The following is a 13,270-nucleotide window of genomic DNA, read 5'->3' as shown; positions in this document are numbered from 1 at the left end:
ACTTTACTAATTGTTGCCTAACATAACTAGTTTCAGATTTCATCAGGAACAGTTCTTAGTAGTGGAATTGTTGACTTCGACAATTCTGAAGGCTCTGAATAGCTGAGCTATCTCTCTTAAGAAGAAACCTATCCCTTCAGCTACAGGCTCGCAAAGATCTCTGAAAGAGGTAGCTATGTTGTACAATAGTATCAGTACTGGCTGTATCAACGCATTGAATAATATCGATAAAGCTGGTTTTATGAAGTAATCCGCGATCAGCTGCACTATTCCCACGGTAAGAGGTCTAACTATACTAAAGAGAAGAAATCGGATGAGCTGTAGTATGAAGGCGGTTACAAAAGCGATTCCTATGTGAATCGTTCCGAATATTTCAGCCCAGAAACGAGTCGCTATGTAATCAGTTCGTTCGGCGCATTTTTCTGTTGCCAGTATCGGCGGGGCATCAGTCGTGCGATAATATCTGTGAAAAATGTATTTATACCACAAACGTCGGATTTTTTCAGAATATTATCCTAAAAACGTACGCCGAGTTGCCGTGATCAAAGTAGTATATGTCTATCTTTTCTGAACCGTCCTCCACATTGTGTCCTGGGGCCCGTAATTTTTCAAGATCCCGTTTTTGTTTTTTAGGTATTCCTTCCGACATTTCACAGCACACATAGCTCTAAATTGAACTCACTATAGGATATCCGAAGAATATTGAAGGTGTGTTTCGTACCTTTGGATAGTTCTGATATTGATTTTTCTTAACTTTTACTTGAAACGTCTTATCCCCTAGCTTTGGACTTTGCCTCCGGGGCCATTTGAAATTCGTCCTTTCTTTCAGAGGCTGCTGTGCTTGCGCTAAATCTTAAATGCATCCCCCAATCGGATCAAATTTATTTGGTATCAAACCACATATCATTGGCCCTTGTATCTTACCTTGCTCCTGTTTTGGTACATTATGTCCGTTGCTGTATGGAAATCATACGTAATTAAAATTCTATGCAACACATGTACATAAAATTGCAATAATCAACGAGTGATAATGGGCTCTGACGTCTTATATGTGTAAGGGCAATGACAGGCCACTGGAGTTTGTCTATTTTGAACAACGGGTTGAGTAGAGAGCTCTGAATTTGGGTAATTTTGTAACGGCGCTTGATAATCGGCCTGATATCTTTGGGGTGAAACTTCTCTGACTGGTCGTGTTAGTGCATTATCTGGTGGCGGGCATTGGACAGATCGGCACAGACACTCTAATTGGAAAAAAAAAATTTGTTGAAAAATATTTAATCTCAAAAAGATATGCAGCCAACACTAATCAATATGACAAGTATTAAATGTGACGGGACTAAGCCCTACTTTCAATAAGTGTTACACCGTTCTTATTCAATTCAGGGTAGTTCATAATTGAACTCATATCTGTGTGTACGGAAGTCAGGTTGGATGGTTCAGAGGTATCAGAGCAATGGCATTCATCTTCGACGGCCATAATTATTGCCGGTGATAAAAGAAACTTACTAAAGGATAAATTAATTGAACCTGCAATTAAAATAACACATAACTCATTATAACATTAACGATTAACTAGTAATTGAATCAAACTGTCAAAGAGACAGTTGAAATTGAAACAAAGGTATTCATTTTCAAATGTCACCGTAATCCGATATACTGTGAGCACTGTTTCCACCAAGTTCTCACGGGTTCGTTGTAAATTATAGAGTAAAAATTGACAAAACAATATTGGTTTTCTTTTTCAAGGTGAATCATTTATTTTAGTCTTAATATCAACTTATTGTACAATTAAGTATTCTGAAAATCTCCTCACTGAGATCAGTTTACAAAGAAGGGGAGGGTATTTAACAACCCTATACCTCCAACCGGCAAGTTTATTATATTCTATTACATTATGTCATTAATCTTTGCTTGCTCTTTAATTATTGCATATGATTTCAATATCTAGAATGTGCATAGAGAGCTTGGGCACATCATGATGTTGATACGTGTTCGTCCGAACCCTCAGAAATCGTGATTAAAATTACATGTCATTTATTTTCTCAATCAAGATACTCCAATCTGGAAGTTCTCTTGATTATTGTAATAGGGTGTTGTTATCTCGCTTGTATTTTGTATACGGAGCATTCACGTCATTTCGACAATTCAACAAAAATCACCCTCTTCAATTTTTCCAACTATTTGTTATTATGATAGCCACTTTTGTAATTTTTTTTAAATTTTATTGTCGAGCTTTTTGTAGAGTTTGAATGCTGGTAGGTGCCGTAACTCAAAAACGGTTAGACTCAAAAATTTGAAGAAATCACAAGTGTTTTGAACCAAGGCTATCATAAAAAAAGTCGCTAGAAAAACTGAAGAGGGTGACTTTTTTGATTTGCCGAAATGACGTGGAATTCCCCATCCACAGTTTTATGAATGTCCAAGTCTTTTTGAGTCGCTTTAAATCATGAGCTGGTTCAATTCTAGAGTATAATCAGTAATTGATCTTGTGCGATGTGTAAGAATTAAAAAATTACTCTTGAAAAATATCACTGCAGTACGCGTTCCATTACGAATAGCCCGTTCAATTTGTACCGAAAATTATTGATATTTTTCGACTAACTCGTCTAGTGTAATCATAAGCCTTATGAAAATATTATCCATACATCAGTTTTTCGTCACCCGTTATTATGAAAATTGATCGTCTGCAAATTAAAATGCGTATGTAGGTATGTATATATGCGTGTAATGTATGTATGTATGTATGTACGTACGTACGTATATACGTATATTATTATCATCCTAATATTGGAAATTTTATTGTTCAACTATTCGTAGTCTAATGTGAATCAATAATTTCTCTACACATGTTGACAGTCTAACATCATTAACTGTTGACGTACACAGTACTCTAGGATTCTCTAACATGTATAATCATTTGATAGAGTAACATTCACGAAACAATTGATAAAATATACCAAGCTGTGATGCTAGTGAACTTCTTTTATGATTTTTAGGATGAAAGTAATTCAACTATCAGCAATTTTTCTTTCATAATCAATTTTGTTTTTATATTTCCTCCATCACGGCGCTCGTACTTTCGAAATTGCTACAACGGGTTACGGTAGGCAAACTCACACTTTCCTCCCAGTTATTAGCGAGTCATACGCGGGCACTCTTCAGGCATCGATGATTTTCTATGATGCTTAAGACATCGATTGCGACAAGGAAGTATTAATCGTTCAATTGCAAACAATATGTCTACGGCACACTATCGAGAGAGCCATTCCCATAAATATCGCATTAACAGTCAGATAGCGTGGTTAGTAATAGACATTGTAAAAATGTAATGTACACACGAGGACAATAGCATATTTCTTAGAATTAATAAAGCGAGCCAGAAGTTACAAGAAATATTTAACAGCTAAAATATAAACAATATTTCAATATTTTACTGCTATTCAATAATACTAGACAATCATCTATGTTTTTGATATCAAAGGAATTACAGTGATTCAAATTGTGAGTAGCAATGGCTACTAATGTTAATCTGGACATCGGAATGTAAGCCAAATAATAATCTTTCGAAAAATAATTCCATGTAACGCCATGGATTTAGTTAAAATTCATTTTAACACGACCACGAGCAATTACCTATGATAGCAAGGAATTATTTTTATATTTATTGCAAAGCGTATTTGAAAATGGATCAATATTGGGATCCCACACTTGTTTTGCTTATAATTAGTTTTTGCGTACACCGCAATAGAACAACTGCACCCGTTCATATCCTCGTAACGTGAGAAACTAAATCAAGTAGTTCGAACGATGATATTCGTTGAAATAAGTTATTGTATTAATGTCGAACCAATCGCTAATTCTAATTCAATCTTCTCTTTAGACCCGAGATGAGAATTATTGCAAAAAATGTTGCGACATTTAATTGTTAATATTTATCACAATTCTTGTAAACCATGCTTACTTCTCAATGTATAATAAGATGGGAGATATTAAATGATATTTACAAATTATTGTAGCAAAATTATAAGTAAAAATAATTGTAGTGATAATTCATATTCACTTTTGGTATGTGACATAATATTAGATACACAAGTAAATACAAGGTGGCTCACAAGTAATGGCACACGGCGAGCGGGGATGTTACTCGTTATGGCGATCTACGTGAATAAAAATATTTGTTCATCAACTTTATGGATCACTGATTGAATTGAGCTAGAGTCGAGCCCTACAAATAATTAAAAAAAGTACAAATGTAACACCTTTGCCTCATTTTAAGCCCATAACTCAAACTAAATGGTAGACATCATGCAATTTTTGGAAATCGCTTAAAACGTGTTCTCGATGTTAGTTCAGACCATGGAAGAATTGAATGCAAGCTCCTTTACAAGTAGCGTGGGAAAGGTATAAAATGGTATTCACTAATAAAAAAATAAATCTAGTAGTATCTTTGATATTTATGGAAGAAACGAAATAAAATTTCCTCAATTCAAGTGCCGTAAATGTGCAAATAAGACACGCTTTATCTTACGAAGCCTCCAATAATAACAAGTTACCTACTTTTTATTTTCTCATAGTAACTCTTTGGTACTATAGAATAGCCACAGGCATGATTGATATGGCATATCAGCATCTGATAACTCTCAATAGTAATAACAATGCTCGATAATAATCTTACAACACACCGTAACCATTATTAATCATCTTACACATATTGATAATTATCTTTTGCCGCAAGCAACGGCAATTTTTCTATACTCTGCTTCAATTCAAAGCTGTGTAACCAATCTGAGCTGGGCTTTGCTTTTACCCCACAGAAACTTACGCCGCAAAAATCAGCAGCATTTTGTATTGCGCCTCTATGAAATGGATTACCTTGTTTGAAATGCTTGTATCGGCCTGCATTCATACGTTCATTCGTTGTCATGCCGAGCACCATAATCTGAAAACAAATATATATTGATGTGATACAGAATAAAAATGTTGGCTGACCACATCAACCAACTTGATTATTGCACATCGGTTGATAAAGATTACCTGATAACACTGGCAAGCCAATAACGTTCCCACCCAAAAGGAATGAAGTGCTGTATTTGCAGATACCCAAGCTACCCATGGGTCACATGTTGCTGCCGCTGCCAAGTAGTTATCTGGGCTATGACCATTGGTCAAATTTGTCCAGCACTCAAACTGCCAGTATTGCACACTGGCTGATAATACTACGATACATAGACCTAATAGAGATGCCAAGAATCCAAGGAAATATTTGTGGTTGTTTGCACCTAGATCAGGAAATTAATTTTGTTATACACCTTCTTTACAATAATTAGAGCGTAATCCAGATACTTACCAATGCAATTGTTCACCCAGGGACAATGGTGATCGAATCGAGCAACGCAGCGATCACATGAAGAACAGTGCTTTGAACGCATCGGTCTTCTGACTAAGCAGCTGCTACAAAACCATTGTGGTTCGAAACCACCAGATTCTGCTAGCTCAACAATTGTCTGGAATAAGTATATTGCGGTAATAAGTTGAATGTTTTTCACTTTTTTTCGCTCAGCATTAATTCTGCATCACAGCTGTACATACATTCAATTTATCTTCTTGCGTAGCTGTAATCACGCCTGGGTTCCCCCTCCATGATTGTAAAAAGCATGTCCACAAAGGAACAGATCCAACAACAAGCATCAGCCACAAGTACCAGGCTGCATGTACTCCCAACCAAAATATCCATGTTATGTATATCCAGATCTGCAGAATAATTTCCGTATTGGTGAATGTCTATAATCAGGTTATTGTATTTCAGGTAAAACCTTCATTTGATTCGAATTTACCTTCGTTGCAAGATAGATGGACATTGGTAAAATGTGAAAAAGTCGTTCATCGAACAGAAAGTGATTTGCTAGGTAGACGGCTATGTAGATGGTGAGAAAGGCACCCAGTTTTGCTAAATAGTCGAATCCACTTTGTAAGACTAATCCGATAATATAAAAAACGATGAATGGAGTGCTAACCATACAGTACCATCTCAATCTCTGGAATCAGTTGAATAATGATATTAAAATACAGAGTCCGTGTTCAACCTAAAATGCTAAATAAGTGCCAATAGAATTGTTGTCGATCACTTGAAATTCATCAATTCTCTTATGGCCCCATCAAGAACTCTGACTCTTTAACATCTGTCGCATGACAAGAATAATCAACAGTAATTGAGAGAGAAAAACCAATTCAGAATAGTTATCGTACCTCGCATAGAGTTGAAGTGGTACTTGTTTCATAACTTGGGTACATGGAAGGCATATCAATGACCTTCTAACTAATAATTACAGCTTGTTTAGAGCAGAGATTCTTCAAGATTAGTTATGTGTATATATAATATAAATTGTCGAGATAATATTGCATACCTTATCCCTACACCATGCTCTTGCACGTCCTTGCTTCTCTTTGATTTCTTGACTGATTTTGTGACCAAGCCAAACGGCTCCGATATGCGGACTCAACAAGCTTTGAGGCGTTTCATTTTGAAAGTTGGGAACATCAAGGGATGCTCCATTGTGCACTAGAGTCGATATTGCCGTATTGTTTTTTGCTATTATCGCCCAATGCAAGGCTGTATTACCATGGAGATTGTCTGTGAGTGAATGTGACGCACCCAAGGTTAATAGCAAACGGGTTGGATCTAGACTGTAAAGTGATATAATTCATTGTTATGCCTACCATAATAAGTTATGCCAGGAGATATTAAGAACATTGATGACTAGCCCGATTTTCTATTCATGTATCTTAAGACTAAGCAAAAATGATGCTTAAACCATCCATTATGTTATCTGTACTTTTAAAGGCTTGGATAATCACCTGTTAACTTTGTAAGCACTCCACATCAGAGGTGTCATGGCGCTTCTATCAGGCATATTCGGATTCACTCCTTTTGCGACTAGATATGCTACAATAGCTGTATGACCAAACTGAGCAGCCAAATGGATACATGAAAACCCTTCAGAGTCCCTTAAAGAGGGATCAGCTCCTGCCCTCATCAATAATACAACCGTTGGTAAATGACCTTGCCTGAAAAAACAAATTTATCATACAGAAGGATGCAATAGATCGTGCAACAATGATAATAGGATGTTCATGGATCAGAAAATGACCTCGTTGCCCAATGTAGTGGAGTGGAGGCTAGTTCTCCACCCACAGCATCAACAATTGCTCCATTAGCTATAAGATATTTTACTATCTCTTTGCGATTATTGATTGAAGCCCAATGCAGCAGTGTGACTGTCTCCGAATCTGGCTGATTTACATTTGCTCCAGCTTCTACTAACTCAGTAACTCGTTCAAGAGCGCCATACTGCAAACATACAAACATTTCAATTAATAATCCTAAGTGCTGAGTACCAACTGCCAAATTCTTATTAAAAAAAGGTTTAAGATTTATGTCATGCAAGTCATTGTACAAAGGAAGATAAGATGAACCTATTAGAGCATAGGTAATATAGCTGTTATAAAAATTTGTTTTCAGAATCAAGAGGTAGAGTAACGCTTGATTTATAGTATGAAAATTACCTGCGTGGCCCGGACAATGTCATACGCACTACAATCTTGAACTGCAGGTCTAGTCGGCTCTTGCTGACTACTGCTAGGATCTTCTGGTTCGCCGCTGCCTTCGCCCTGGCAGGCAGTTTGCATTTGAAGGGCGTACATCCTGTGCACCTAATTCAAATGTGTTATTGATTCACGTTTGATGATCACATCACAAGAACTACAAGTCACAATCACTACACATAGTTAATTGTAGAAAGAGCAACCACTACTGTGATTACTGTCTGCTACACTTTTACCACTACCACCCACTACTAGTACTCCACACAACTACGAATCTACATGTAACAACGTCGCAGGTTATGTGATTTAAAATTGGACGATGAAAAAATGTTGAAGTCGATTTCGAGGATGAAATAAAAGCAGTAAGCTGAGGAAACCAGATGCTTACTCAACGTGGGATGACCCTTTCGTTATTGTTCGCCCATTGCACCGCAATGAACTCGAGTTTGAGATCAAAAACAAAACTACGTTTACGATGACATGAATCGGAAAGGGGTGGGGCGCCGGTACTCTGTGTCGCATGTCACTCGCTCTCCCTCTCGCCCTGCTTCAGTGTCTCTGTCTATCCACAGGTATGGGGTTCACCTTTTCCTCGTTCCAACATGGTTCCAACGCAAGCCAATGCGCAACGGAACCTACCCTCTTCGATTTGTATACCTACAAGGGTAAAGCCGTAAACCTTGGACTACAGCGAATCAGATTTCGAGTTCGTTCGATTTCTGCGGCCGAAAATTAAACATTAGTGAAATCTATTCCTCCAACACAGTTACTTTTTGATTTCGAGGTGTAGGTCGCGTGCAGTCAAGTTATCTGATTTGGACTTCTGAGCTCAAAGCGTAATCAATTTGTCTATGAAGTCGTAAGGAATCAGAAGGCACCTAACAATAAATGGGTATTTTTTCTTGTTAAATTCATTGAAGATCAATTATCTGTTTGTGTGAAATGAGGATGTGTCTCTTTGGTAAAACGGATCCTTCGAAGTACCGTACGCACTACGCTACTCCCAGCGTTTTCATTTGCGTATTAACACAGTTCTACAGCTGCAGTAAATGTAGGTTATGCATCAGGTCGTGAGCTAGTTCGCGAATGGTTTTTTCACATCGTTGGTTGATATTCGAATAACTGATAATGTTGGTCAATGACCGATCTAATTTTTTTTGCCAGCCTTGGGCAGAAAAGTGCAGACCAAATTACAAGACCAGGTGCTGACAGACTGCAGAACTTTCTGACAGCTGGATGCATTTTCAAAGCACGTGCACGTGAATAGATAATTTATTCATTTTCCCAGCTATTTACAGACGTAAATAACGTCACTACACAGTGCAACTTTCTACGAACAAGTCTGAAAAAATGTTTCAACTTAATCTCTTGAACGAGATTAAATACTCCTGACATTTCCCTATTCCAAAATTTTGTAACAATTTATGCATTTCCACGTATACTGTGCTTCATTTATCCAACTTGTATCACTTAAAAATTTGCGTAATTATGTTTGTTCGGAAATTGTTGTGCCAGTAATACGTGTTTTCTTCTATAGATACCAGGAACACCATCATTCCTGATGTGATGCACCTAGTAGTTTTATGATTGCAATAAGTGAAAGCCTGTACTACTTAAAAACAGAAATAATCATACCCATCGTAAAGTACAGTTAGTCTTTACCAACTAGACATTCGTTTGCCAACAAGTGTTACAGTTGAAGCTATAAGGTGTAGAAGACAATACTGTCCAACTTTTTAATTAACTGGTGAACGCAAAAAGGCACTCTGGGAAAAAATATTATTTTGAAACAAATAATAGAGATGAACTTGATCAAATTAATTTTCACATTCAATGCAATTACTGTTACATTAATGTGCATTATAGTTAAGATAGCAGAACCATATCTACCACTAGCAATTACAAACCTGATCAAATATGGTAGGTATGCTGCCAAAGGAAAAAGCTCAATAGTTCCTGAAATTGAAGTTCCTAAAAGGTAATATCATGCAACATAATTATGCATTGCCTAATTATGATAGTTTTTCATGTCTCATTCAATCATCAGGTGGTTTAAGCATTTTTATGAATTTGGGGCTCCCTTATCATCTTATGTGCTGTTTATTGCGTTATGGACCTACTTAGGTATAGGCAGTGTACCAAATCATCTGCAGCAAATTTTGGATATCCTTTTGGGAGCAAACAGGAAAGTATTGGGTAAGTCTCTCTTGTTAGGAATATACATAGAATTTGTGAAATTTGCATTTCATAAACTTACCTGGTTGCTACCATCTTGAGGGTTGATTTGATTTAAAGAATAAATTAATTCTTGTTCCAGTTGCACCGGAGCACACAATATTAGCTTTATTCCTGATAACAATCCAGTGTTGGAAACGTTTTTATGAAACACATTACGTCTGCATCTTCAGTAGTGGAAAGATTAGTCTAGGACACTACCTCCTGGGTTATTTGCATTATATCGGTACTCTTGTGTCTGTGGTTGGAGAGTCGCAAGGATTTTTCAAAGGCATACAATGTTTTCTCTTAGTCCTAAATCAATGATTCCAAATAATTTTATCACATTGTTATTTCAGAATCGGAATTCACTATGAACTGGGATAGGTTGACATATCTTCACTATTGCTGTTCTGTTATATTTTTGTGGGCATCATACAAACAGCTTAGCTGTAATATAATTCTTGCAAATCTGCGTAGAAATAAAAAGGGTGAAGTCATTACTTTCGAGCACAAACTACCTAAGGGTGGTCTGTTTGATTATATTTCTTCTCCACTGCAATCAACTGAAATTTTGATGTATTTTATGCTTATGCTTATCCTATGGAATAGCTCAACATATCATTACATATTTGCTTGGGTGCTCATGAACCAGGTGAGAATGCAGGATTTATTTTCGACTATGAATTCATTTTCAACCAGATTGAATGTTGTTTTGTACCAAATTATGAATGTTAGCCAATTCAAATTATAAACGATGACATTAATTTCCCAGATTGTAACTGGTCTGCTTGGACATTGGTGGTACGTTGAAACATTCGAAGATTATCCAAAAGAGAAGAAAGCTTTGGTACCTGGGATATTGTGAAAACATCGTAAATTAATTATTTATTACCATCTTTATGTATCCATAGAAAGTTATTATTGTTGGTAGAAGTTTATGGATTTTTCACGTGGCTCAGACTGACTTGAGTCATCATCTTTGGGGTCAGCTGGGGATTCCACATAGCCTGACAGACTATAATTTCTGGTGCGAAAATCTTCCAAAATTTATAATACTTGTTAGTTTTTCTATTACTACGAGAGGAGGAAAAGGCTGAACATATAAAGAAAATATTTCTAAAAATAACGTCGAAATGTTGCAATTTATTATCTCCATGCAGTGGATGTATGGAATTCAGATTCATCATCGTTATCATACAGATAAACATGTGCAAAAATTAAAAATGTAATGCGATGCTGGATTCCCTGTAAAGCACGAAGAAATTTTCGGCTGAGGAGTCTTGGGCTTTTCATACATTTGATATTGTTTTGTCATGATATTACTTTATGAATGGTATATCTATCAGAATCGCAACGATCATTTATTGCTAAGTGTTGGTATTCGGAGGGATGGTTTGCCATCGAATATGCCAGAGATTTTTTACTTGAACAGAAGGCTGTGAATAAAAAAATATTATCGATCATTAACAACATATCATTATCAGTGCTTAATTCTAAACATACCTGTATGGGTATCCTTGAGCCTTATTCCTGAAGATAGAGAGAATCAAACTGAAGAAAACCGCGACTAGACCTAAGCCGATGACAGCAAAAATTCTTCGCTTCCTAACATCTCCCTTTCGAGCTGCAGCTTCTGTCATTAAAATCATTCCCAATACCACGGCACCATCTATAATATTGTGTTAGGAAAAAACGTTTTTTGGAATAGAACGTCTGACATTGATTCATGAATTTCTTTTTTCCAAAGGATACTAAGAACCATGACTATGTAAGTTTCAAGGACAAATTGTCCCTGTGAGGATCCATGGATGTAAGCAACTGCCCCATTTTGTGATTTGTGGATAAATGGGGGCCCTCTAATATGGTTCCACATTTGTCCTGAGACCATCGCAAATGTGAAGAACTGTAATCACAAAGCGAGAGTAATAATATAATGCAAAGAAATTGCAAAGTTGTTGGATATGTTGATCTTTCATAGTAAAACATTTTACCAGAGCATTAAGGCCCCATATCGTCTTGTTGTAGATAAAGTCCAAATTATTGCGCCTGAGATACAAGAATCCACCGATCAATACCAACAACATCACAACAGCCACTGTGCCAGAGTGATTTGGTGGTCTGAACACCCTAATCTGTTGGAAAAAAAGTTTAATAAACAGTAATGGATAGGAACAGGCTCCAAGATTCGAATGCAACTGGATTAATTTCCAACATACTTGGATATCTGTTCGTTCTGAGATCCATTTAGCAATAGCCTCAGCCGCAAATCCAACTCTCTGAATATCCATAGTATCAGTTGATTTTGGTTTACCCTTAGGTGGGAAATGTATATAAACTGGTGCTGTATTCAAACGCATCTGTAAAGAGTGTTTACCATTTAGAATTACACAAATAATGAGTGAATTGAAAAATTTGCCAAGTAGCTAAGTATAGAGTAAGATGCAACAACGTTTGCCTCACCATTTGAAAAACATCAGAACCTTCATCGAAGTCAACAACTGCGAAAAATAGTTTGTTCGAGTATGACTGGGAATATCGGAAAGAATTTGCTACAACTGTGAATTCGTCACTCGCATGTCTGAAAAACGTTGATAATACTAAGATGCTATTGTAGGTAACAATTATATAGATACGTACAAGTATTAGAGTATTTGATAATTCACCTGCAAATTTGACACTGCCGCTGTGGTGCCATTGCTGTGAACATGACAATGACAGAATAATTCCTGGGAGTAGTCTTGACAAACTCCTTAAATTTTCCGCCATTGAACCTAAGTACCGGCTTTTTCATAGCCATTTCACTTAATTGTTGTACACGCTCACTTAGGGAGGGACCCTGGCTCTGAAAATAATCTCTGAATTATGAAGATATGAGTTGTATGGGCGCTTAATCATTTTTTGTCTCTCATAGGGTTCAGACCGATATCATAACTTTAAGGTTACACATATGCAACAAACCCATCAAATAAATACTTCAAGAAAAATGAGCTACCACTACACTTGTTAGCAATACTAATGCTCTGTAAAAATACTAGAGCAGTACGGTAATAAATCAAATTACAGAAGACCGCAGTATCGGGTATGCTTGTCAACTGAAAAACGGTATTCAAACACACTTGATACTAACTGTAGTCGTATGTTACTTACGTTCTTTGTTTTATATTGCGCATTAACATGACTCAAGTACAAACAAGCTAAGCTCAGAAGAGTTAAATAAAATGTACACTTCATTTTTAAATATTGAGAACCAATTTTCTGTAGTTCCAACCTTTGGAGACACGTCTACACATTCAAGACGACAGGCTCAGTTTGTACAGGGTTCGTTCCACGCGAAATCGAGAACTCTGTTCGATTACAACTTGATCGATTCGAGTTTCATTTCAAAAGAGCCGCAAATGATATTGCATATCAAGTTTTTATCAAGCTTATTCCAATGTTAACTAAAGATTAT

At 36.6% G+C, this 13,270-nt stretch overlaps 4 protein-coding genes across 6 annotated transcripts; 1 reads left to right on the top strand and 3 right to left on the bottom strand.

Annotated features, from left to right (window-relative positions):
* Positions 1-30: 30 nt before the first annotated feature.
* Positions 31-1,477, bottom strand: LOC105685842. The gene is made up of 6 exons (XM_020852292.2): positions 1,348-1,477; positions 1,043-1,241; positions 925-956; positions 722-852; positions 528-667; positions 31-463 (listed from the first exon to the last, which is right to left on the bottom strand). Exons 1-6 carry the CDS (start codon positions 1,475-1,477, stop codon positions 43-45), a joined length of 1,053 nt encoding a protein of 350 aa, XP_020707951.2. The 3' UTR covers positions 31-42.
* Positions 1,478-1,732: 255 nt separating this feature from the next.
* LOC105685899 (palmitoyltransferase Hip14) lies at positions 1,733-8,127 on the bottom strand. Of its 2 annotated transcripts, XM_012400373.3 has the most exons (10): positions 7,991-8,127; positions 7,564-7,710; positions 7,149-7,348; positions 6,856-7,065; positions 6,405-6,684; positions 5,835-6,035; positions 5,590-5,751; positions 5,348-5,504; positions 5,035-5,279; positions 1,733-4,939 (listed from the first exon to the last, which is right to left on the bottom strand). In XM_012400373.3, exons 2-10 carry the CDS (start codon positions 7,699-7,701, stop codon positions 4,703-4,705), a joined length of 1,830 nt encoding a protein of 609 aa, XP_012255796.1. In that variant the 5' UTR covers positions 7,702-7,710; positions 7,991-8,127; the 3' UTR covers positions 1,733-4,702. The 2 variants fall into 2 exon arrangements, with proteins under 2 accessions (XP_012255796.1, XP_012255795.1); XM_012400372.3 differs by having other exon boundaries at positions 7,564-8,090.
* A 168-nt stretch (positions 8,128-8,295) lies between these two features.
* On the top strand, positions 8,296-11,291 carry LOC105685902 (polyprenol reductase). Of its 2 annotated transcripts, none has more exons than XM_048655516.1 (6): positions 8,296-8,494; positions 9,140-9,580; positions 9,650-9,798; positions 9,920-10,108; positions 10,176-10,471; positions 10,592-11,291. In XM_048655516.1, exons 2-6 carry the CDS (start codon positions 9,405-9,407, stop codon positions 10,682-10,684), a joined length of 903 nt encoding a protein of 300 aa, XP_048511473.1. In that variant the 5' UTR covers positions 8,296-8,494; positions 9,140-9,404; the 3' UTR covers positions 10,685-11,291. The 2 variants fall into 2 exon arrangements, with proteins under 2 accessions (XP_048511473.1, XP_048511472.1); XM_048655515.1 differs by having other exon boundaries at positions 8,296-8,653.
* On the bottom strand, positions 10,943-13,138 carry LOC105685901 (tumor suppressor candidate 3). Its single transcript, XM_012400374.3, has 8 exons — positions 12,967-13,138; positions 12,483-12,661; positions 12,280-12,397; positions 12,036-12,176; positions 11,811-11,951; positions 11,572-11,722; positions 11,323-11,488; positions 10,943-11,255 (listed from the first exon to the last, which is right to left on the bottom strand). The coding sequence occupies exons 1-8, from the start codon at positions 13,048-13,050 to the stop codon at positions 11,240-11,242; spliced, it is 996 nt and encodes a 331-aa protein (XP_012255797.1). The 5' UTR covers positions 13,051-13,138; the 3' UTR covers positions 10,943-11,239.
* Positions 13,139-13,270: the final 132 nt, after the last annotated feature.

The sequence above is a fragment of the Athalia rosae genome, chromosome 5 (assembly GCF_917208135.1).
Source record: "Athalia rosae chromosome 5, iyAthRosa1.1, whole genome shotgun sequence".
Lineage (NCBI taxonomy): Eukaryota > Metazoa > Arthropoda > Insecta > Hymenoptera > Athaliidae > Athalia > Athalia rosae.
Note: the sequence above shows the minus strand (reverse complement) of the source record. Positions and strands in the feature narration are given on the sequence as shown.